Source organism: Gorilla gorilla, chromosome 6, assembly GCF_029281585.2.
Source record: "Gorilla gorilla gorilla isolate KB3781 chromosome 6, NHGRI_mGorGor1-v2.1_pri, whole genome shotgun sequence".
Taxonomy (NCBI): Eukaryota; Metazoa; Chordata; class Mammalia; order Primates; family Hominidae; genus Gorilla; species Gorilla gorilla.
The window spans coordinates 114419075-114443944 of NC_073230.2; the positions used below are offsets into that span (position 1 = coordinate 114419075).

Here is a 24870-nt window from a genome sequence, read left to right on the forward strand (position 1 = left end):
TTATGACCAACCGTGAGTAACATACTCAAGATGCCCTGGCCAGACCCTCTGGTCTACATTCCCACCTGCAGTTCTTTACCTGAGAACAACAGTGAAGTGGTTTCCTTGAAGCTCTCCCAATTTCAGTGGGTTTTTTTGATAGCTGAAATTCCCTAGCTTAAAGTTCATCAAGCACTTATTCAGGTGGGCAAGTCTTTGTGCAGTTATTCTTTAAAAAAAAAAAAAAAAAAGCAACAAAACAAAAAAGAGTAGAAAGAGGATCATGAGATACTGATTGTCTGCCTGGAACAGTACAGAAAACAAGATACAGCACACCTATGACCCCCTGAAAGGAAAAGGCACTGCAGCAGGTGAGGTGGGCGTGTCCTTCTCTTCTCTCTGCATTCTTCCTTCAGTGTAATGGTACGTGCTCCTGTTCAAATTGCATACTCCTGGCCATATTTTATATACTTAAAGCCTCTTGTTATTTATATGCTGATGAGTAACAGAACAATAATATCTGTGGAATTTTCTACTTTTTGTGGGGAGAGGGGTGAGAAAAGGGATGGGGACAGAGACAAATCCCATAGAAAGAATGGTATCAAGCATTTAAAAAAAGGTCATTATTTTTGTCAATCAGAAAAATATTGTAAACTCATTACAGAAAACTTGGAAAATATAAAAAAGAGAAAAGGAAAAGAAATTCATACTTTCATTGCCTGAAAAAAATTTCCACTGACATCTAACTTTTAATTTCCTCCCTTTCTTTTTTTAAAAGACATGTTATATATAGCTGGAATTCTACCCAAATCTGTACCATGCTGCTATCACTTAGTATATAGAAATTTTCATTAGAAATTCCTTGCCTTCTTCAATAGGAAATGTATATAGAGAAACAGAATACTGAAAAGCCTTTCTCCCCTTTTTATCTCTAGTGTCACCACTAACAGCCAATGTTGTTTCTTTCTTTCCTTTTTTTTTTCTTGAGACAGAGTCTCTCTCTGTTGCCCAGACTGGAGTGCAGTGGCATGATCTCGGCTCACTCCGCCTCCCTGGCTCAAGTGAATCTCCTGCCTCAGCCTCCCAAGTAGCTGGGCTTACAGGCGCACACCACCATGCCCGGCTAATTTTTGTAGTTTTAGTACAGATGGGGTTTCACCATGTTGGCCAGGCTGGTCTTGAACTCCTGACCTCAGGTGATCCACCTGCCTCGGCCTCCCAAAGTGCTGAGATTACTGGTATGAGCCACCATGCCCAGCTAATTTTTATATTTTTAGTAGAGACAGGTTTCACCATGTTGGCCAGGCTGGTCTTGAACTCCTGACCTCAGGTGATCCGCCCACATTGGCCTCGCACAGTGCTGCGATTACAGGCGTGAGATAAGTTCAAGAGATTCTTCTGCCTGAGCCTCCCGAGTAGCTGAGAATACAGGTACATGCCACCACACCTGGCTATGTTTTTTTGTATTTTCAGTAGAGACAGAGTTTCACTATGTTGGCCAGGCTGGTCTCGATCTCCTGGCCTCAAGTGATCCACCCACCTCAGCTTCCCAAAGTGCTGGGATTACAGCCATGAGCCAGTGCACCTGGCCGTCTTTTTGTTTTTTAGGCTGCCAGGATCCAATTGAGGATCACACATTGCAGTTGTGATGTCTGTTTGGTTTCCACTAAGTGATCTGTCTAGCCTTGTTTTTCATGATATCTGACCCTTAGAAGAATCCAGGCCAGCACTTTTACACGTCTTTCAATGTGGATTTATCTGATTGTTTCCTCATGCTGAGACTCAGGTAAACACTTTGGTAGAAATATTACTGAGGTGATATGGCCCTTTTCAATGCATCACATCAAAAGGCAGTGATTGAGTTTGTCCAACATTGATAATAACTTTAATCATTTAATTAGGATAATATTTACTAGATTTTTACACTCTAAGAGTCTCTTTGTCTTTGCTTTTAATTAGTCATCAGTGGGGAAATACTTTTGAAATTGTGTAAAAATCCTGTTCCCCCAAAGTCTTTACCCAATTATTTAGGTACCCAAGCATGACTGTTGGCTGAATTGATTATTACTGTGTTGACTGAAACTGTGTTTCTATATTTGTTGGCATTCTTCTGTAAATAAAAACTATGTAGGGGCCAGGCACGGTGGTTTACACCTGTAATCCCAGTACTTTAGGAGGCCTAGATGGGCAGATAGCTTGAGCCCAGGAGTTCAAGACCAGCCTGGCCAACACAGCAAGATCCCATCTCTAAAATTAAAACAAACAACTATATAGAGAAACTTTAGTTAAATTCATGAATCTTTTTTTCTTAAAAAAAAAAAAAAAAAATAGTTCTGGGGCCGGGCGCGGTGCTTCATGCCTGTAATCCGAGCACTTTGGGAGGCCGAGGCGGGCGGATTACCTGAGGTCAGGAATTCGAGACCAGCCTGGCCAATATGGTGAAACCCCGTCTCTACTAAAAATACAAAAATTAGCCGGGTGTGGTGGCACACGCCTGTAATCCCAGCTACTTGGGGGCTGAGGCAGGAGAATTGCTTGAGCCCGGGAGGCAGAGGTTGCAGTGAGCTGAGATCGTGCCACTGCACTCCAGCTTGGCTGTCAAAAAAAAAAAAAGCTCTGAGATTTAACTCATACTTAGGATGTCACCAGTCAGAGATTTTTTTTTTTTTTAAGATGGAGTCTTGCTCTGTGTCGCCCAGGCTGGAGTGCAGTGGCATGATCTCAGCTCACTGCCACCTCTGGCTCCTGAAATCAAGGAATTATCCTGCCCTGGCTTCCTGAGTAGCTGGGGCTACAGGCACACACCACCATGCCTGGCCAATTTTTGTATTTTTAGCAGAGATGGGGTTTCACCAGGTTGGCCAGGCTGGTCTCAAACTCAAGTGATCTTCCCACCTCAGCCCCACAAAGTGCTGGGATTACAGGGGTCAGCCACCACAACTGGTCAGAGATTCTTTTTTTTAAATCTCAAATGTAAGTAGAGTACTGTTTTTTGTTGTTGTTGTCGTTGTTGTTTTTTGACACGGAGTTTTGCTCTTGTTGCCCAGGCTGGAGCGCAATGGCGCGATCTCGGCTCACTGCAACCTCCGCTTCCCGGGTTCAACCGATTCTCCTGCCTCGGCCTCCCGAGTAGCTGGGATTACAGGCATGCGGCACCATGCCCGGCTAATTTTGTATTTTTAGTAGAGACAGGGTTTCTCCATGTTGGTCATGGCTGGTCTTGAACTCCTGACCTCAGGTGATCTGCCCGCCCTAGCCTCCCAAAGTGCTGGGATTACAGGCATGAGCCACTGTGCCCGGCCTAAGTAGAGTCCTTTTAAAGTTGCATTTTAATGTTCAAATTTATGATCCACCTGGAATTTATTTAGCAAAGGGAAATGAGGTAGGGGAGCCACACTTAAATGGTTTTTTAGATGGTTACTCAAGTTATCCAACATTTTTTGAATCAACCATTTATTTTTTGAATCAACCATTATTTTCTCCACTTATCTTAAATGATACTTTGAATACGTACTAAATCCTTGGATGTATCTGTGTCTAGGATTACTCTATTCTACCTAGTCATGTTCCAGTATGAAATTGCTTTAAGTGCTATATCTCTTTTTTGTTTTTGAGACAGAGTCTCTGTCGCCCAGGTTGGAGCGCAGTGGTGCGATCTAAGCTTACTGCAACCTCTGCTTCCTGGGCTTACAAAGTCTCCAGCCTTAGTCTCCTGAGAAGCTGGGACTACAGGCATGCACCACCATGCCCGCCCACCCTGGCCTCCCAAAGTGCTGGGATTACCGGCGTGAGCCACTGCACCTATCCAGGTGCTATATTTATTTTTCTTTCTTTCTTTCTTTCTTTTTTTTTTTGTTTTTGAGACAGAGTGTTGCTCTGTCACCCAGGCTGGAGTGCACTAGTGTGATCTAGGCTTACTGCAACCTCTGCCTCTTGGGTTCAAGCAATTCTTCTGCCCCCAGCCTCTCAAGTAGCTGGGATTACAGGTGCCTGCCACCAAGCCCAGCTAATTTTTGTAATTTTAGCAGAGACGGGGTTTCACCATGTTGGCAAGGCTGGTCTGGAACTCCTGACCTCAAGTAATCTGCCCGCCTTAGCCTCCCAAAGTGCTGGGATTACAGGCGTGAGCCACCGCACCCGGCTGTGCATATTGATCTTTGTATATTTTCTTATCTTATATAACTTTTTCTTTCTTTTTTAGAGACAGGGAATTGCTCTGCCACCCAGGTTGGAGTGCAGTGGTGCAATCATAGCTCACTGTAACCTTGAATTCCTGGACTATGTATGGGGGCAATGGTAGAACCCAAGAGCACGAATTAACCCAGGGATTGTATCCCAAGGAATCTAGAAGCGGAGGATCAGTATGAACAGAGTGAGGAACAGGGGGACAGAACTCCTCTTCAGCCAGGAACTACTGCTGTAGAAACTGACAGAACAATTCAGGATCAGGAGCTGTCCTAGAGAGAGTGTTCCGGAGACTGCTTCCTGATGGTGCCACAGAAGTGCCTGATAGTTCTGTCCTTTTTTTTTAAGTTGAGATAAAGTTAACATAATATAAAATTCACAAGGCTGGGCATGGTGGCTCACGCCTGTAATCCCAGCACTTTGGGAGGCCAAAGTGGCTGAATTGCTTGAGATGAGGTGTTCGAGACCAGCCTGGCCATCCTGGTGAAACCCCGTGTCTACTAAAAATACAAAAATTGGCAGGGCATGATGGTGCACACCTGTAATCCCAGCTACTCGGGAGGCTGAGGCAAGAGGATTACTTGAACCTCAGAGGCTGAGGTTGCAGTGAGCCGAGATTGTGCTACTGTACCCCAGCCTGGGTAACAGAACGAGACCCTGTATCAAAAAATAAAATAAAATAAATAAATAAATATATACACATATATAATTCACCATTTTAACTGTTATAAAGTGTATATGTCAGTGATTTTTAGTATATTCACAACAATGTGAAACCATCACCACTATATACTTCAAGAACGTTTCCATCACCTGAAAAAGAAACCCTGTACCTATTCAGCAGTCACTCCCGTTTCCTCTCCCTGCAGACCTTGGCAACCATTAATCTACTTTCTGCCTCTATAGATTTTCCTATTTCGGACACATCATATAAACAGAATCATACAATATCTGGCCTTGTGCGCCTGACTTCTTAGTGGAATGTTTTTAAGGTTTATCCATGTTTTAAGTATCTATCAGTATTTTGTTTCATTCTTTTTTGTGGCTGAATAGTAGTATCAATTCTTGTATATACGATAGACATCCATCTCTAAATTCCACTGGCACAGCAAAAAGCAAGAACTATACTCAGTTCTGGTTGGTGTGGGTGCTCCCTGAGAAATGGAATGAAGCTGACAATGTCTTCATGATACTATTCACAGTTTTAATTATGATGATCCCAGATCAAGGTCTTTGGTTGTAAATTTACAGCAAATTCAGTGAGTAACTAGGGAATATAAAAATCTTGCTTTTAAACATCAGGAACCAATTAAGCAACATGTTGCACAGAAAACCTTAATTAACAAAGCCAGGGAAATACTGGCCCAAGTTCAGAAAGGAGACTGGCAGGAACAGGCAGGAAAAGAAACAAATCATTCTGAATGAGACTGTTCCTGCCTGAGACCCTGCTAAAACTACTAGGTGGCTTTAGAGTTTCATGAAGCTGAAAAGACGTGCTGCTTATCCCCAGGACTGATCAATCCAGCAATCATTCAAATGCTTGTGTGGCAGAGTGGGTTTCTCCTATTCACAAGTTCCCACGGGAAAGGCCAATCTGCCTGGCCCCATGTATCCATTAAACAAAGGGTGTAGCCTGTATCCGCGAGATAAGTGCTGTGTGCTTTCAGAGGGCCAACATTTAGGTGTCTAACACAGTTTCTTACTAAGTCAACAGGAAGATGATAAAGGCAGCAAAAATCTGAGGACAGAGCAGTGTCCTGATGAAGTGTGACATCTGCTGGCTGACCAAGAAAAAAAAGAAATATTCTTGGTCTTCAACTATTCTAAGACTTCACATCAGAAAACGCAAAATAAAATAACAAGATGCCATTTTTTGACCCTCAAATTAGCAAATGACTCCCTGTCCCCATCATAACACCATGCTGAGGAAGATTCTAGGGAACCAGAATAAAGGTGGTAAATTGGTACCACTTTTTTGCAGGATAATTAGGCTTTGCTATTAAAAAAAAGAGAGAGAGAGAATTTCTCTGTGTTTTGACCAGCAGATGGAAAGAAAAAAGACAAATCACATTAAAATGTCATATTCCCTTTAAGTCAGTAATCTCACAGCTAAGTTTATCTTAATGAAGTTATCACAGATGTGTGCCAAGATTTAGCTACAAATATGTCTGTCATGGACTGGGTTATAACAGCAAGAAACGAGAAACAATGTAACATTCAAAAATAGAGTAATAGTTTAAATTAGGATATATCCATACATTCAAACGTATTTTGCTATATACCTACAGGAAATAAGGTACACCACCTATTGTTCAAAATAAGAATACATAAGTATTGTTGTTTAAAAAGGAAAAAAAGTCCCTCAAAAAATATATACCATGTTGTGAATAAGGTGATCTCGGAGGAAGTACAGTTATGGCAGGCCTTTCATTTTCTACCTAGTTCTTTCTGTGTTGAAAACAAAATAGGCAGGGCCCAGTGGCTCACGCCTGTAATCCCAGCACTTTGGGAGGCCGAGGCGGGTGGATCACGAGGTCAGGAGATCGAGACCATCCTGGCTAACACGGTGAAACCCCATCTCTACTAAAAATACAAAAAATTAGCTGGGCATGGTGGCGGGCGCCTGTAGTCCCAACTACTCAGGACGCTGAGGCAGGAGAATGGCGTGAACCCGGGAGGCAGAGCTTGCATTGAGGTGAGATCCCACCACTGCACTCCAGCGTGGGCAACAGAGCGAGACTCCATCTCAAAAAAAAAAAAAAAAAAAAAGAAAGAAAGAAAAGAAAAAGAAACAAAATAAACCGACTTTTTTTTTTTTTTTATCAGAAACAAAATTCACAGAGCCAGCTAGAAATCACAGAAGGTGACTAGGTATTTTAGATACCAAAAACAAGGCAAAAACCTTCTATTGTGACCTCTATCCACAGAGGATGAGAAAGCCTGAGCCTTCAAACCCCTGTCCCCCTACCCCCATTCTTCTGAGTTTCTGGGGAGTCCCTGGTCCATTACCCACAAAGGTTATTTCAAATCTCCACTCTCTTTCAAGCTCCCTTACCCACTCCTGCCCCTTCACTCTGAGCATATAGAATGACTCCACATTCTATATGCCACAGTGAGAAAATGAAACCAGGCCACCAGATAGGAACACCATCATCTTCATGTATTTACTCCTGCTCTCTTTCAAATGCTTCAATATTTGTACACACCACCAGTAAAAGCAATGGTGAGATGACTGCTTTTATGACATCATGCCACTGTCTCAAGGTCAAGGAAGAAGAAGAACTGGAATAAACATTACGATACAACCGGTTCAACAACTACATTATTTCAGGGGAATCAGAAAAGTAGTGGGAAAGAAGCCCAATTGTAGGGGATTATGGGGTAAACAGGAGATACCACCATAAATTCTTTATAAAAAGATGAGGAAATTCAAAATAAATATCTGGGCTGGGCGTGGTGGCTGATGCCTGTAATCCCAACACTTTGGGATGCTGAGGTGGGTGGATCACCTGAGGTCAGGAGTTCAAGACCAGCCTGGCCAACATGGCGAAACTCCATCTCTACTTAAAATATAAAAATTAGCCAGGCGCACTGGTGCATGCCTGTAATCCCAGCTACTTGGGAGGCTGAGGCAAGAGAATCACTTGAACCGGGGAGGTGGAAGTTGCAGTGAGCCAAGATCCCACCATTGCACTCTAGCCTGGGCGACACAGCAATACTAAAAAAAAAAAAAAAATCCGAGAAACCAAAATAAATACATGTATTTAAGTAGAGGTAGCGTACTTTATTTTTAATTGCAGTATGACTGACGTAAACTGTACACATTTAAATTGTACAAGTTTTGACATGTGTATAAGCCCATGAAACCATTACCATATTAAAGACAATGCATCCATCACCCCCAGAAGTTTCCTTGCCCCTATGTTATTTCTCTTTCCCACCATTCCTTGCCTCTGGAGGTATACTAATAAGACAGCCTACATGTGTCTGACACAGTACAGCTATTAAATTCATCCTTTCTCTTTTACCTTCACTGTGACTAACTGGGTTCAGACCCTTATTCTCCCTCCCCAGAATATGTCAATAGCCCTGGTCTCTAGTTTTGCGTGTCTTGCTCCACCCGCGATCCGTAATCCAGCCTCTATACACCAATCCCCATTTAGATTAAGGTTGAGGCAAAGACCCTCAACCTGACCTAACAGGCCCTTCAGGATCTACACCCTGCCTAACTCCTAGATCCTTATTTCTCGCTATGCTCCTCAAAAACTAAAGTACATGCCAGGTACCAAATATGCTTTCCAACGTCTTTTCTTAACCTGCTTTTTTGGTTTGGAAAAAACAACCCTAAATCCTACCCAGCCCCAGGAAATCTCTACTCATCCTTCTAGAATCCAGACCAGTGGTTCCCAATCGGGGGCAATTCTGGCCCTCAGGGAATATCTGACGATGCCTGGAGACATTCTTTGCTATCATAACTGGGCAAGGAGTTGCTACTGCTACATAGTGGGTAGAGACTAGGGATGCTGCAAAACATCCTGCAATGCACAGGACAGTCCCTACAACAAAGAATTATCCAGCCCTGAAGGGCAACAGTGGAGAGGTTGAGAAGCCTTGAACTAAATTAAAACTCAGCATCCCATTTTCTATGAAAGCTTTCCTGTGTTCCCTCCACATCAACTCCCACGCTTGTTGACAGGCATACATTAACATCCAAAGTATATCTCTATTTCAGTATTTATCTCACTGCAGGAGAAGTTCTGATTTACATGTCCGTCTATTCCACTAATTATAATTGCTTCAAAAACACAGACTATTGCTTTTATCTGTAGCTCTCGGGTGTACAACAAAACAGCATGTTCACTATTTTGTAATTTTAAATAACATATTTAACAATGAATGAACAAAAGAGAGAAAGAAGCATTATTCTCTTGGCTTTACCAAAAAAAATCTTTAAAAATTACACAAATAATACACGTTTCATAGATAAGAAGAAGAAAAAAACAGAATGAAAAGTAATTTTTAAATAGGCAGAAGCACCATCTAAAGCTGAGAGAGAAACCCCCAAAGTAAATTTGAGAATTCTGAAAAGCAGTGCCAGGATATTTACAGTATAAATCCTGTTACTTGCTCTCTACTTACTTGAGAACAGCAATTTCTTGAACTGTTATAGCCCTTTTATCTTTGGTTCCCATGTAGGAGAATATATTTGGCTTGACTCTGGTAAGAGAGAAACAAGATCATCTGAAGTCACATACTGTAATATTATAAGGAAATCCTAATTCTCATAATTTAAGTTTTAATATAAACATACTTACAATCATAACACAGTAAGAGAAGAATGAGGAGAAACTTTATTTTAACATGAATCCAGGGAGGCTGGGCGCAGTGGCTCATGTCTGTAATCCCAGCACTTGGGAGGCCAAGACGGGTGGATCACCTGAGGTCAGGAGTTCAAGACCAGCCTAACCAATATGGTGAAACCCCATCTGTACTAAAAATACAAAAATTAGCTGGGCGTGGTAGTGTGTGCCTGTAGTCCTAGCTACTCGGAAGGCTGAGACAGGGGAATTGCTTGAACTCAGGAGGCTGAGGTTGCAGTGAGCTGAGACCACTCTGCTGCACTCCAGCCTGGGCCACAGAGTGAGACTCCGTCTCAAAAAAAAAAAAAAAAAAAAATCTACTAAAACAACATAAATTCATATGCAAGCTAGAAAAGTAAATGATAGCCAGGTGTGGTGGCATGCACCTACAGTCCCAGTTACTGGGGAGGCCTGAGGCGGGAGGACTGTCTGCGCTCAGGAGTTGGAGGCTGCAGTGTGCTATGATGGTGCCTGTGAACAGCCACTGCACACTACACTCCTGCCTGGGTGACGTAGTAAGACCTGCTCTCTTTAAAAAAAAACAAAAAAGGTAAATGATGGCCAAATAATTCTTTGCTTTTTTTTTTTGAGACGGAGTCTCTGTCACCCAGGCTGGAGTGCAGCGGCACAATCTTGGCTCACTGCAACCTCTGCCTCCTGGGTTCAAGCAATTCTCCTGCCTCAGCCTCCCAAGTAGCTGGGATTACAGGCATGCACCACCACATCTGGCTGATTTTTTGTATTTTTAATAGAGATGGGGTTTTGCCATGTTGGCCAGGCTGGTCTTGAATGCCCGACCTCAGGTGATCCACCCGCCTCGGCCTCCCAAAGTGCTAGGATTACAGGGGTGAGCCACTGCGCCCAGTCAATAATTCCTTTCTTAGCAGTGTAAACATTTGTGGCTATTAGTAAATAACTAATGTTGTTCAAAGACTTGGCTAGCCAGCAACAAAAAAGGCAACAATGCACTTCCTACCCATCACCTGCAATTCATTACATTACATAAGACAGTGAAAGCAAAGAAAAATGCATTCTAGAGATATAATGTACCACTATGAAAATTTATCTTCAATTTTTAAAAAGTTATTGTGTGAATTTTCCATGCTGCTATTGCTTTGTATTAAAAAATGAAAAAAGCCAAATGAAATGCTAAAACTGGAATCTGAATAGTTTTGATATGAAGATAATAAGTAACCTAGTTAACTAAGAAGTATTTTATAAACTTAACCGTTCCATATGAGAAGGAAAAAGCCAGGAAGGATTTCTTAAACCCTAAGCAATCCTCAACTCCCGATCTTGGAGAAACTCCCTCCCCACCCACCTATTTCTGTCAAGAATCGTCTGTTCTCTCTGGCTCAGGTACAGGCATAGTAGCACAGACTCTCTCCCAGGGAGTTAATAAATAGAGCAAAATAAATGTTACTTAATTGGGTACTGTGTATTATGGGCTGAACTGTGTCTCCCCCAAAATTAGTATGTTGAAGCTCTGACCCCCCAGGACCTCAGAATGTGACTGTATTTGGAGACAGGGCCTTCAAAGAGGTGATTCAGTTAAAATGAGGCCATTTAGGGTGGGCACTAATCCAATCTGACTGGTGTCCTCATAAGAAGAGGAAATGGGGACACACACAGATACCAGGGGTGTGCGTGCACAGGGAAAATGCCACATGAAGACACAGTGAGAGGGCAGCCATCTGCGAGCCAAGGAGAGAGGCTTCCGGAAAAAAAACAAACTTGCTGACACCTTGAGCTTGGGACTGTTAGCCTCTAGAAGCATATGAAAAGTAATTTCTGTTAAGCCACCTGATCTGTGGTATTTTGTTATGGAAGTCCTAGCAAATTAATACACTGTTTCCATATTTAAAATGAGTTAAATATATATTGGAAACCAAATTTCCACAGCATACAGACTTGCTGTGGTGTGTAGCCACTTCCATTTTTAAGAAAAGCTTTGGCAACTTGCCGATCCCCAGAGATCCAGTCTCTGCTATATTTACATTCCTGTTAGAAAATCAGACCGGTCTCAGGTTTAGTCAGTCTCCAGGAATTGAGAGCTCCCGGTCTGGCAAAACCAACCTCTGCAACCACGTCAAAGGATAAGTATAGGCTTTCAAAAGAGAAAGTTAATTTTTATTTTCAACCAGATTGGTTAACTCTCAGCTGCATGCGAATCATTTACTTATGGAATTTTCATCTTGAATTATTGGCACTATGTATGTGGGGGTCAAAAAAATTAATTCATCCATTGCCTAAGAAAACTATCCTCACAGCCTGGCACAGTGGCTCATGCCTGGAAGAAACAATGCACTTCCTATCCATGATCAGTGATTTTTTTTTTTTTTTGAGATGGAGTCTTGCTCTGTTGCCAGGCTGGAGTGCAGTGGCGCAATCTCGGCTTACCGCAACCTCTGCTTCCCAGGTTCAAGCAATTCTCCTGCCTCAGCCTCCTGAGCAGCTAACACTACAGGCGCATGCCACCATGCCCAGCTAATTTTTGTATTTTTAGTAGAGATTGGGTTTCACTATGTTGGCCAAGATGGTCTCGATCTCTTGACCTCGTGATCTGCCCTCCTCGGCCTCCCAAAGTGCTGGAATTACAGGTGTGAGCCACCGCGCCAGGCCGATCGGCAATTCTTAATCCCAGCACTCTGGGAGGCTGAAGTGTGAGGACTGCTTGAGCACAGGAGTTCAAGACCAGCCTGGGCAATATAGTAAGACTCTGTCTCTAAAACCTAATAAAATTAGCCTGGCATTGTGGCATATGCCTGTAATCCCAGCTACTCAGGAGGCTAAGGTAGGAGGAATGCCTGAGCCCAGGAAGTCAAGGCTGCAGTGAGCCTGATCATACCATCATTCACTCCAGCCTGAGTGACAGAGTGAGACTGTCTAAAAAAAAAAAAAGAAAAGAAAGAAAGAAAGAAAACTATCATTGGGAGGAGCGTTTACTATCTGTAATCTGTGCTCCTCCTGCTCCTTTTTCCATTAGCATGGAAAAAGGAATATACGTTTCTGTTGCTTTGATTTAGTATAGGCATAACAACAGTAACTCACCTTAAGTATTTGGAGAGTACATTAATAGCATCCATGGTGTCTTTGTTTTCCTTATATAGTACGAAGTGGCAGTAACTTCCCCTAGATTTTGGCCAAGAATGTTTTCTTGGATCTTGAAAGCAAAAAAATTAACATTATATATACCATAATAAAAGTTATAGATGTAAGAGCTCATTTTTCGCTATAGAACCTTTGAGTGGAAAATCAGTTCTAGTCTGATAAAGAAATACAGGTTAAGTGCTTATAGCTGTGTGGACTAGAGGTATTACATTTCCTGTAATTAGACACTTAACATTATCTATCCATATTAAAAATAAAAAGCTAAAATGTGGCTGGGCACGGTGGCTCACACCTGTAATCTCAGGACTTTGGGAGGCCAAGGCGGGCAGATGGCTTGAGCTCAGGAGTTCAAGACTGGCCTGGGCAACATGGCAAGACCCGTCTCCACTAAAAATAGCCAGGCATGGTGGTGCACGCCTGTGGTCCCAACTACTCAGATGGCTGAGGTGGGAGGATCACATGAACACGTGGGGTGGAGGTTGTAGTGAACCGAGATCATGCTACTGCACTCCAGCCTGGGTGACAGAGCAAGACCCTGTCTCAAAAAATAAATAAAAGAAAAATATTTTTAATTAAAAAAAAGAACATAAAAAAATTAAGCCAGGTTAAATGTTAACTTCTGAGCAGCTAGTGTTACTTCAGTTGTTCAATCCTGTGTTAAACAATGTAAGATTTAGGCCGAGTGTAATCCCATGCACTGTAATCCCAGCACTTTGGGAGGCTGAGACGGGCGGATCACCTGAGGTCAGGAGTTTGAGACAAGCCTGGCCAACATGGTGAAACCCTGTCTCTACTAAAAATACAAAAATTAGCTGGGCATTGTGGCGAGTGCCTGTAATTCCAGCTACTTGGGAGGCTGAGGCAAGAGAGTTGCTTGAACCCGGGAGGTGGAGGTTACAGCGAGCCAAGATCGTGCCATCGCATTCCAGCCTGGGCAACAAGAGCGAGACTCCGTCTCAAAAAAAAAAAAACAAAAAAGTATGCATATCTACATATATATATATATATATAGAGAGAGAGAGAGAGAGAGAGACAGAGAGACATACATATATATGCTTTAGATTTAAGCTGCTCAAAGTGTTGTTTTTTTTTAAGTACTTTGGGAAAAATATGTAAGCCTAAACTGCACTTCATAGACGCTGTACAATAACATTCATGAGTCCTGTGTGGCACAGAGCTGCAGTTGTTACTTAAACAACACATCTAGTTCATTTGATTACTGTAACTCCATGAAAGAAAAACTGAAAAAATGTTTCATACAACAATTCCTAGAAAGAGTCCTCTTCTTTTAAAAATAATCCTTTTTCATGAACTCATGAATCCCTTATCTTCAGAGGCTTAAGATACTGCTGGTACCGAAGCTGGTACTTGGATACCTGGCTTTGTCAAGGCAAAAGCACTGTTTGGTAAGTTAGTGATAAGTTACAATGAAAAGAACAAAAGACTCCATAAACCATTTCAGAAAACTGCCATAGCATGTATGCTTAGTGAATCACCCTTCCTTCTTGATAAATATGTGAGTTTTTTCTGTCTTGGACAGAAAAGTATTACAAGTATTTCTTTAGTCCTTGGTGTGAATTCCTCACAAGTTCTTCAGAAAACTGTTGAGTAGGAATATCATTTTCGGTTTTCCTTCCAGCTCACTATCAGTTAAGCAAAGTTGTCTATACTTAGCACTTGTGACAAAATCTTTGGCATTTCACTTTATCTACATGAAATGCCAAATGCTCTTACCTGCTGCAGTTCTGACCTCTGTCCAAATGCACAGCATAAAGAGCACAAAAGAGCAATGTTTAATTTATAATATTAAAGTGCTTTAGAGGTGAACATGCAAATGATCGCATGGTTAAGTTTACACTGAGGACTTCTACAGCACCCGGTAGTTATGCGGTGGGTTAACAGCCATTTAGACATTAACAATGGAATGTTTTAGAGGCAAACAGTGAACAAGTAGGAAACTCTTCTACAGGTGCAGCCTCCTTGTCTCAATCCCTTCACAATGGACATGTTAGTTCATGCTCAAAGCTGCACTGTCTGTACCCATGGGATGAAGCAAAAGGTTTAAGGATAGTAAATGCTTCCCCAAAAAGAGATCTGTTTTCTTAAATATGGGAGGACATGTACCAAAATGCTATTTGTGATTATCTTTTTTTTGATAGTGAGACTACAAGTAACTATTGCTTTGCTTTGTACTTTTCTGCATTTCATGAATTCCTTGCATTGAATTATAAAGACTTTTAAATTTGAAAAATGTTAAATATTATAGAAAACAGCTAAGTTCTTTATAGATTAAAAAAGATTTAAGAGATGACTTAAGAGGCTTATCAATGAGTGCAATGTTCTGACCTTGTTTTTGTCATTCTTTGAACAAGCCATCTGCATATAAAAAAGACATTTTTGAGATACAGCAAAACCAAATATGCAATAGGTATGTGACAGGAAGAAATTATTGTTGATGTTTTTGGATGTGATAATAGTTTGGGGTTTCAGTCCTCATCTGGCAAATACATACTGCAATATTTATGAGTGAAAAGCCATGCTATGTAGAATTTCCTTTAAAATGCTCCAGCAAGAAAAAAAAGGAGGAAGGACAGATCAATAAAACAACAGAATGTTGATAATCTTAAAGATGGTTTATGGGTACATAGGTTCCATATACCATTTCCTCTATTTGACTGCAAGTTTGAAAATGTCCATAATAAAAACTTTAAAAACGCTTGTGATAAAAGTTGATGAAGTGTAGCTACATTTTTCTCAACTACCCCTTTGGAGTATTCATAATTAAGTATAATGGCAAGAAATAAATGAAGCCACAAGACTCAAAAACTAAATGCTGCTATACCTTAAGAGAAACCATGACAACAGAGTATGAGTTTTGGCTCACAAGCATGCATCTTCTATTTAGCAAATCCAAGCACTGAGCATGCATACAATTATCTCCTTTGCAAACAACAGATACAAGTATGCATTCTTTTTCTAAGTACACTCAATATACAAAATAGTAAGCATATGCATTGATTAACTGGGAATATTTTAAATAACAGAAAATCAATGAGTCTCCATTTGTTTTGGGCAATTTGTGTGACTTTATAAAACTCCACCCACTAAGAATGCTAAGCAGCATATACTTAGCTTTACAATTTGAGTGAATTTAAAATAACTTGCAGACATTTTTGAGACACTGATTTATACTGCAAATGCACAGAATTTCCAGGCTGGGTAATATGGTTCCTATTTGAAGAAGGCTGCATCCAGCTTCTGAGGGCCTAACAAGGCAGTCCCAGTCTAGTAGAAAGGGAAACCAAGTTCAGGAAGTTTGATTTATTGAGCACAAAGATCTCCATGAATAAAGAAGGAAAAATGTTTCTAGCTGAGAAAGATGAAAAGATGGGGTAGCATGCGGAACATTCTTTCCTTCTTATTCAAGGTCATTCATCACACCCCTGCACACCAACCTTCAGCTTTTTCAGGGATCCTACTCCATCCATTATCTTTATTTTGTTATTTGCCTCCCTGAATTTTCACCTTCTCTCTCCATTGTCTCTTTCCTTTTTGAAAATATATATTTTTCTTTTTATAGAGATGAGGTTTTGCCATGTTGGCCAGGCAGGTCTGGAACTCCAGGCCTCAAGTGATCTGCCCGCCTCGGCCTCTCAAAGTGCTGGGATTACAGGTGTGAGCCACTGCGCCTGGCCCTCCATTGTCTCCCTTGCATATATAAATAACTCACAGCTCTTCCATCTTAAAAGCCTAACCTATATTCCCCTCTCCTTAATTATGTTCGCTTCTTCTCCTCTTTGCAGGTCATTTGAAAAAGCAGTCTGTATATACTACCTTCCATCTCAACCTACTATGTAAACTGGTTTCCAACCTCATCATTCCACTAGAATGCTCTGGTGAAAAGACACCAACAACTTCCATGTTGCTAAACTGATAGACAGGTTTCAGAGTAATTATCTTGCTGGACCTACCTGTAGCATTTTCCATTGCCACAGGAATGGAAGCAATGGTAGTCCATTGATCACTGTGATTATTGGGATTCCCTATTCCTGTGGATTCCATACCACCAGTCTTTCCCAGAGAGCTTCTTTGTACCTGTCTAGCTCTTCCTCCTGAGTCTCTATGGATTCCTACATACAGGGATCCCTCCCTGGGGACCATTCACTTCAGAAAGTATAGAGAACCTGTACCTATCACATGGCAGAATTTTCTTTTTTTACGTAAGTCTTTAAAAACTATGTTCTTAGAGGCATTTGGAATGTATACTGTCTCAAAATATAAATTAATTTATCAGTAATGTTATGATAGTTTAGATGGTATTTTCAAAAAAAATCACATATACATTTTGGTAGGTAAAGCAATGTGCCCTATCAGACTGGCTTAACACATAAAATAAAGTCTGAGTTTAAATAGTTGGTAATTTGTGGTGTTTGGGAACAATGATTTAGAATCCACCACATCTATGTTTTAGGATGCACAGTTCTATCTGAGAAAAGTTCAGGTTAAGAATATTGTGAATCTGCTAGATAATGCATAATAACAATTTCTATCAGGATCTGGTAGTAATACAGCTAAAAAAAAAAACTGTAAATTACAAAGCTTTGTAATGATACTTTAAAAGCTAAATCATTCAAATGCTAGGCAAGATGGCTCAGGAGGACAAGCTGTCACTGGTAAAGGGCCATGAACAATAATCTTTGGATACCAGCTCTTCCTCCTTTCCTAGGGGTGTTCACTTTAGGCCACTCTCAGCTTGGGGAGAGTGGGGTCTATAAAAATGAATGCAGGCTCCTAAGTGCCCATCTGTGCCAGGGGTGGCCTTCCATGAGGAGGTGGGAGAGATGGCAGAGATTTAGTCCATCTTTGAAGAAATGCCACAACACCACAAGCCCAAGAAGTGTGGTTCTCTATACAAGAGGGAGTTGATCCAATCTGACTTCCTTCTTGCTTCTTTTTAAAGTGAGAAATTCCTTTCTTACTGAAGGTGTCCAAAGGAAAATGGGGAAGGGTGGCTCACATCGCACAACTCAGTACTTCACTTGTAAAATCTTAAGGAAACTTCGTAACAACAACAACAACAAAAAGAAAGGCGGGTGTCGCATAAGCAGAGAAAATGTGGATAAAAACACAACATGAGAGACCTGGCACTGTGTTTAATGAAGGGGATGGGTAGAAAGGCTGTAATGGCTGCTTTGGCCTGCAAATGCCCTCCACCCTCTCACAAAACCCAGCATCCTAAGAAATGATTATCACTTCCAAGAAGCCACCAGTCAAAAAAACAGTTTCTGCTTTTTCCAACCTGCTTCCTCATGACCACACCAAGCAGAATAAGACCTTGCCTTGTCTTCCCGCCTTCATAATGGGCAGCACTGCTGACCAACATGGGCTGTTTCTTGACAAAAAATAACTCCCTAGCAGCCTTCCCAACTGGGTTCCCTGAGAGAATTAGGACCAAGTGCCCCAAGGCATGGCTGTCTGTAGAAGTCACCTCTCCTCTCCATCTACAGTAGTTACTAGCTACACACTATCCTGGGGAGAACTGAACCAACAGTGGCTCAAATCACTTTCCACTGGGCTCACTCCTCTTTGAGCAACCTTGGCTGAAAAAAGGCTGCTCAGGTGATATTTTATACCATGACCCAGACATTAAAGAAACACACAGCAACCACACCATTCGTTTGTGGAGTAAAAAGTAATTCAGAACTCATGCCCCAAGCAGTTCCAGGACACATCATCTGGCTTTTCTTTACAGTGTTCACTGAAAACTGGCCTCTGATCTCCACCTCTTCCTCTGGAACTGCTCAGGTATCTCATCTCTATAGCACTACCCAGACTTGCTGCCTTGACTAGATTATTTCCTCAGGCACAGCGAAGCTTTCCTCCTGTTCTCTTTTTTGTTATACCCTCTCATTTCACTAGAAACACGGTTATAAGCAATTAAGGCTTCATCCATCACAGTATTATCTTTTGAATTAACCTAAAAGAATACTGACAGAGCCCTAATAAATAAACAGTTTTTTGTTATATGGTCTTAGAATTTTGCCCCAAATATATCTAGGAATAACTGTTCATTAATACAGGCCACCGCTAGTAGGAGATGAGGGTGAGGAAATAACTTTTTCTTGTTGTAATTTTCATTTAAATTTTATCTGTCAATTTGGTAGGTAAAAAAAAAAATTACCTAATTTTCCTGAAAGGTTATATGCAAATAGAAACTTTTGTGGCTGTAGATAACACATTAGAACATAAATATCAGTGACTCAGTGGGACTATGCCCATTTCAAATGAATGATACACAACAAAAGATGGGCTGAGACAAAAGGGTGTCTTTCTATATATTCCATATTTTTTATGTGTGACTGAAGAAGATACAGTTGGAAAGCAAAAGCTCTTTCAATATAGGGGCCTGGCAAAAAAATATGCCTCTTTCAATACAGGGGTCTTGGCTGGGCGCGGTGGCTCACGCCTGTAATCCTAGCACTTTGGGAGGCCGAGACGGGTGGATCACGAGGTCAGGAGATCAAGACCATCCTGGCTAACAAGGTGAAACCCCGTCTCTACTAAAAATACAAACAATTAGCCAGGCGTGGTGGCAGGTGCCTGGAGTCTCAGGTACTCAGGAGGCTGAGGCAGGAAAATGGCATGAACCTGGGAGGCGGAGCTTGCAGTGAGCCGAGATCGTGCCACTGCACTCCAGCCTGGGCGACAGGGCGAGACTCCGTCTCAAAAAAAAAAAAAAAAAAAAAAATAGGGGCCTTGCAAAAAATGTGCCACTGGGATAGGTGACAAGCGTTTTTTGTTCATCTGAAAACTTTCTTTCCTCCATGAAGAACACAGAATGAGAAATAATCCTTCTATTTTCTTCTTGAATTGCCACTCAGTATGCTCTGCTCTTCAGGGAACATATCAAATCCCTAAGACTCTCTCTCAGGCACTACTATAATTTCAGCAAATCTTTACTCACATAAAAGACCTAATGCCCCTTGCCAGGCAGGCTGCAGGACTGCGCTGGCATCTGAAGTGACAATACTCACCCTCTCTGAAGGAGGGACATGATCAATATTGTTCTCTGAGCAGCACTATAGTAGCCCTTGAACATGAACAGGCAAGGCTAACGAGGACCGGGGCCTGCCGCTCACGGCTGCCTGGCAGGAGGAAGCCGCTCACAGACACCTACTTGCCAAAGCCTTTTTCCCAGCTGCGTGGTAGGCTACAATGTATTTCTTCCCCTCCCTGTCCTCTGTTTTTGTCTCTAATCCTGGAAACAGAGATTTGATAGCCTGATGGATGATGGTTCTTTTCTCTTTGGTGTCCTCGATAACCTATTAAAAAAAACAGATAGCAATACCACCAAGTTAACAAACATTAAATAGGGAAGTAACACAGTGAATTAGTAAAAACACTGCTCACCTTATTAACTACGCAAAATAACAAAAGTGCCTGCATACGATTTCAAAAATCTTTTATTTTTATTTTTTTGACAGTCTCGCTCTGTCGCTCAAGCTGGAGTGCAGTGGAGTGATCTCAGCTCACTGCAACCTCTGCCTCCCGGGTTCAAGGGATTCTTCTGCCTCAGCCTCCTGAGTAGCTGGGATTACAGGCTCACGACACCAAGCCTGGCTAGTTTTTGTATTTTTAGTAGAGATGGGGTTTCACCATGTTGGCCAGGCTGGTCTCAAACTCCTGGCCTCAAGTGATCCATCTGCCTTGGCCTTCCAAAGTGCTGAGATTACAGGCGTGAGCCACCGTGCCCAGTCTCAGAAATATTTCAGAGCTTCCCAATATTGCAAATCCCGGGAGCCTGTTGATGGAGCACATCCATCTGCCAGACACTGTACAAAGCACTGTGGTCATCATTTTATTTAATCTTTGTAATCTCTCCATCATAACACCATTATGTCTATTTAGAAGTGAGGAATTGTGTCTGCGGTTATATAGCTGGAAGGTGGTAGAGCTGGATTTAAAATCCAGGCTGTCAAACCCATGGGCCACCAACCCAGATGCTCCTTCTCGGGGTCTCTGCTGGACAGACACCTTAGGGCTCCTACGTGAAAATGCAGGCAAAGCTAGGCCTTTTGGTATGTGAGAAGCTCAGTCCTTTGAACAATCCAACCTACAGCTGCTTCTTATTGAATTATATTCTGAATTATTTTATAATGAGGTTCTAGCACATGGGTTTACAGTAAAGAAAAATCAACATGATATAAACTCACTAGTTACATGATATTTTCAGCTTGTGAGTGCATCTCATACTGAGAATTTTCCCTCCCTCTTTACTCAATACAACCACAAATGTGTGTGTATATACCTCATTTTAAGAATCGAAAAAAAATTCACAAAACAAGATTCATACTATTTGTAATGCACAAATATTTTCTATGTTATTGCTATTATTATATATATTTTTTGAGACAGGGTCTGGCTCTGTCACCCAGGCTGGAGTGCAGTGATGCGACCTTGGCTCACTGCAACCTCTGCCTCCCAGGCTCAAGCCATCCTCCTATCTCAGCCTCTCAAGTAGCTGGGACTACAGGCATGTGCCTCCATGTCCAGCTAATTTTTTTATGTTTTGTAGAGATGGCGTTTCACCATGTTGCCCAGGCTGGTCTCGATCTCCTGAATTCAAGCGATCTGCCCACCTCAGCTTCCCAAAGTACTGGAATTCCATGCCTGAGCCACTGTGCCCAGCCCTTATTTTATTCCATTTTTTAAAAATGCTGGTTGAGATCCACTACTAAACTGATTTCATGACCCATTAATGGGTTGTAACCTGCAAGCTGAAAACATTGAGATACACTGCAACTGCTACTGGCTAAACTTAATGACGCTTTTTTTTTTTTTTTTTTTTTGAGACACAGTTTCACTCTTGTTACCCAGGCTGGAGTGCAATGGCACGATCTCGGCTCACTGCAACCTCCACCTCCCAGGTTCAAGTGATTCTCCTGCCTCAGCCTCCTGAGTAGCTGGGATTACAGGCGCCCGCCACCACGCCCAGCTAATTTTTTGTATTTTTAGTAGAGATGGGGTTTCTCCATGTTGGTCAGGCTGGTCTCGAACTCCTGACCTTAGGTGATCTACCCACCTCGGCCTCCCAAAGTGCTGGGATTACAGGTGTGAGCTACCGCGCCCAGCAACTTAATGATACTTCAACAAAATAAAAAACGAAAAAAATCCACCAAACTACATTACGATTACAGGTAAATGACTTCTTCATAGCAAAAAGTGAGTCTAGATCTGAAATTACTGATAGCAAGGAGAACGACAGTTTGTGTATATGAATACATGTTTAGACCTCAAAAACTCAGAAAGTCCATCTTCATTTTACAAATGAGGAAGCTTGCCCATAGTTTATGCCTTTTAAATGTAAAGACTTTCAGTAGATGGGAAAACCTCAGTTTTTAAGACAATAGTAAATTTTACCACATGTATACGAAAATACATATTATAAGCCTAAGATAAACCTCTGCATTGTACAAGCAAAGGAAACTTGGACCATCCTTCTGGATTGCTCTAGAAATCTGCCAGAAATTTTCTTCTTGGCATTGCTAAAGGTTTTGTCTAAAGATTTTGTCAGTAATCGAAGATTTCTAACATTGCAATACCACACACTTTTGGGAAGCTCAGGTAAGGAGGGAGACAAGGGGCAGATAATGAATTCTGAAAAGTTGTAGTATGCTTATTAACTAGGAGTGATGGGAGGGGGAATTTCAGACAACCAAAAACCCCATAGCTCATTAAAATGTAGTACAAAATTAATTTAACATAATTTTTTTTTTTGATATGGAGTCTCGCTCTGTCGCCCAGGCTGGAATGCAGTGGTGTGATCTCCGCTCGCTGCAACCTCTGTCTCCTAGGTTCAAGTGATTCTCTTGCCTCAGACTCCCAAGTAGCTGGGACTACAGGCCTGTGCTACCACGCTTGGCTAATTTTTTTGTATTTTTAGTAGAGACGGGATTTCGCCATGTTAGCCAGGCTGGTCTTGAACTCCTGACCTCAAGTGATCCGCCCACCTTGGCCTCCCAAAGTGCTGGGATTACAGGTGTGAGCCACCGTGCCCGGCGAACAAAAGCTTTAACAACAAAATTTACTATTCTACTTAGTAGCTGAGCTCTCCTTTTCTTCAATAGCAGAATTGACCCATGATGAGCAAATAAATGCTCCCCTACTTCCTTTCCCCGTTTCCTCCCCTTCCCAGAGTCCCAACTGAGGCCAAGAAGCTGCTGAAGCCAGAATCTGACCTGGGTCACATACCTGACAGGCAGCAAATGGTGGTCCTGTTACAACGGACATTGTAGTATAATTGGTACTCTGAGATTCTAAACAACATATGTCGTTGTTCATTTGTGGTCCCTAAATTTTTTTTTCAGAGATGATGTCTCACTATGTTGTCCAGGCTAGTCTCCAATTCCTGGGCTCAAGTAAACCTCTGGCTTCAGCCTTCGGAGTAGCTAGGACTTTGGAATAGCACGTAACACTGTACCCAAATAAACATGTTTTTAAACAAAAATGTAACTTTGTGGGGGGCTATAGTTTATCTGGGATACTAGTTATCTGCTCCAGTAAAAAATTTTTTTAGTGTAATATCCTTTAGATCCAATAGAGCAAAAAGTCACCCTTTGTTAACCATTGTAATTTTTTCCATAAACACTTAACATCCACCCAAAAAGCAACTAAAACCCTAAATAATTTTTCATATATTTTTGCATTATTTACCTCAATGGCAACACTGGTTTCCTTATTTTTGAACAGCTGGAGCTCTTCCAATCGCTGCTTTTCTTCAGCTGTCAAAACTGTAAATATGTCTTCTGAAGGGTCCTTTAAAATAACCATGAGAACTCACAATCAATCATACATAGAATTCAAGTTTAATAAAGCTCTGTATTTCTAAATCTCTAGGAAATGCTATTTTTATACAGAAGGTGACATCTGCTAAAGAGCTACTTCTACCTCCTCATCCACTGGAATGGACAAGTCATTCAAATGGCTGATCCGTCCATCTTTTCCTATTTCATGAACAACGAAGTCGGAGTATCTGATGAAAGAAAACATGAACTTTCAGATAATTAACATCCTTTTTTCTATTAATTTTAAGATAAAGTTGATCAACAGCAAGCCTTACTATTGTGCAAAACAAGGAATTTAAAAAAATCTTCAGTGCAAAATCACATGGAGTTATTTATTTATTTTTTTTTTTGAGATGGAGTCTTGCTCTGTTGCCCAGGCTGGAGTGCAGTGGCTCTATCTCTGCTCACTGCAACCTCCGCCTCCTGGGTTCAAGTGATTCTCCCGCCTCAGCCTCCCGAGTAGCTGGGATTACAGGCACGTGCCACCACGCCCAGCTAATTTTTGTATTTTTAGTAGAGACAGGGTTGCACCATTTTGGCCAGGCTGATCTCGAACTCCTGACCTCAAGTGATCTGCCCATCTTGGCCTCCCAAAGTGCTGGGATCACAGGCGTGAATCACCACATCCGGTCTTTTCTGGTTTCTTAATGAATGCTGAGCCATATCTTGGCTCAAGTTTTATATGAGAACTTAAAGAAAAGACCCTCTTAGGTTCTAGAATATTCTTCCAGAGAAATGCAAAAACAAAAGCTTATTAACATTACCCTATGACGATTCAGGCAGCCCAAACTAAATTAAATCACAAAATATGCTATATGGTTAATTGAATCAGAACCCAGTAAGTCTACCATGAACTAGCCTGAAGCTTACCTTTATGTTAAATATTTTACAAGCATTATTCAAAATCCTCAACAACCCCAATGTGGTAATATGATCCATTTTAAAATTTTATTTTATTACTATTATTTTTTTTGAGACAGAGTCTTGCTCTGCTGCCCAGGCTGGAGTGCAGTGGCTTGATCTTGGCTCACTGCAACCTCCGCCTCCTGGGTTCAAGTGATTCTCCTGCCTCAGCCTACCGAGTAGCTGGGATTACAGGCGTGTGCCACCAGGCCAGGCTAATTTTTGTATTATTAGTAGAGACAGGGTTTCGCCATGTTGCCCAGGCTGGTCTCAAACTCCTGACCTCAAGTGATCTGCCCGCCTCGGCCTCCCAAAGTGCTGGGATTACAGGCATTAGCCACCGTGTCTGGCCTGATCCATTTTTTAAATGAGGATGCTGAGGTTCAGAGAGGCTAAGTAACTACTAAGTAGCGAACTTCACACTGGGATCCACCTGGCTCCAAAGACTACCTTCTTCTACCATAGTTGTGGCACATTCAAATGAAAAA

The 24870-nt window shown here is 41.7% G+C and overlaps 1 protein-coding gene across 3 annotated transcripts in view; it reads right to left on the reverse strand.

The window, feature by feature from the left end:
* The window catches only part of PUS7 (pseudouridine synthase 7), a 66441-nt gene that overhangs the window by 26550 nt on the left and 15021 nt on the right, over window positions 1-24870 (reverse strand). For 2 of the 3 annotated variants that reach the window (XM_031013484.3, XM_031013483.3), the window contains exons 3-8: window positions 23583-23667; window positions 23349-23450; window positions 19813-19957; window positions 12576-12687; window positions 9304-9381; window positions 80-208 (exon numbers count right to left, since the gene is read on the reverse strand). In XM_031013484.3, coding sequence (XP_030869344.2) covers window positions 80-208; window positions 9304-9381; window positions 12576-12687; window positions 19813-19957; window positions 23349-23450; window positions 23583-23667 — 651 coding nt within the window. Of the gene's footprint in view, window positions 1-79; window positions 209-9303; window positions 9382-12575; window positions 12688-14369; window positions 14388-19812; window positions 19958-23348; window positions 23451-23582; window positions 23668-24870 lie in introns of all 3 variants that reach the window. The other variant, XM_031013482.3, reaches the window with a different exon arrangement.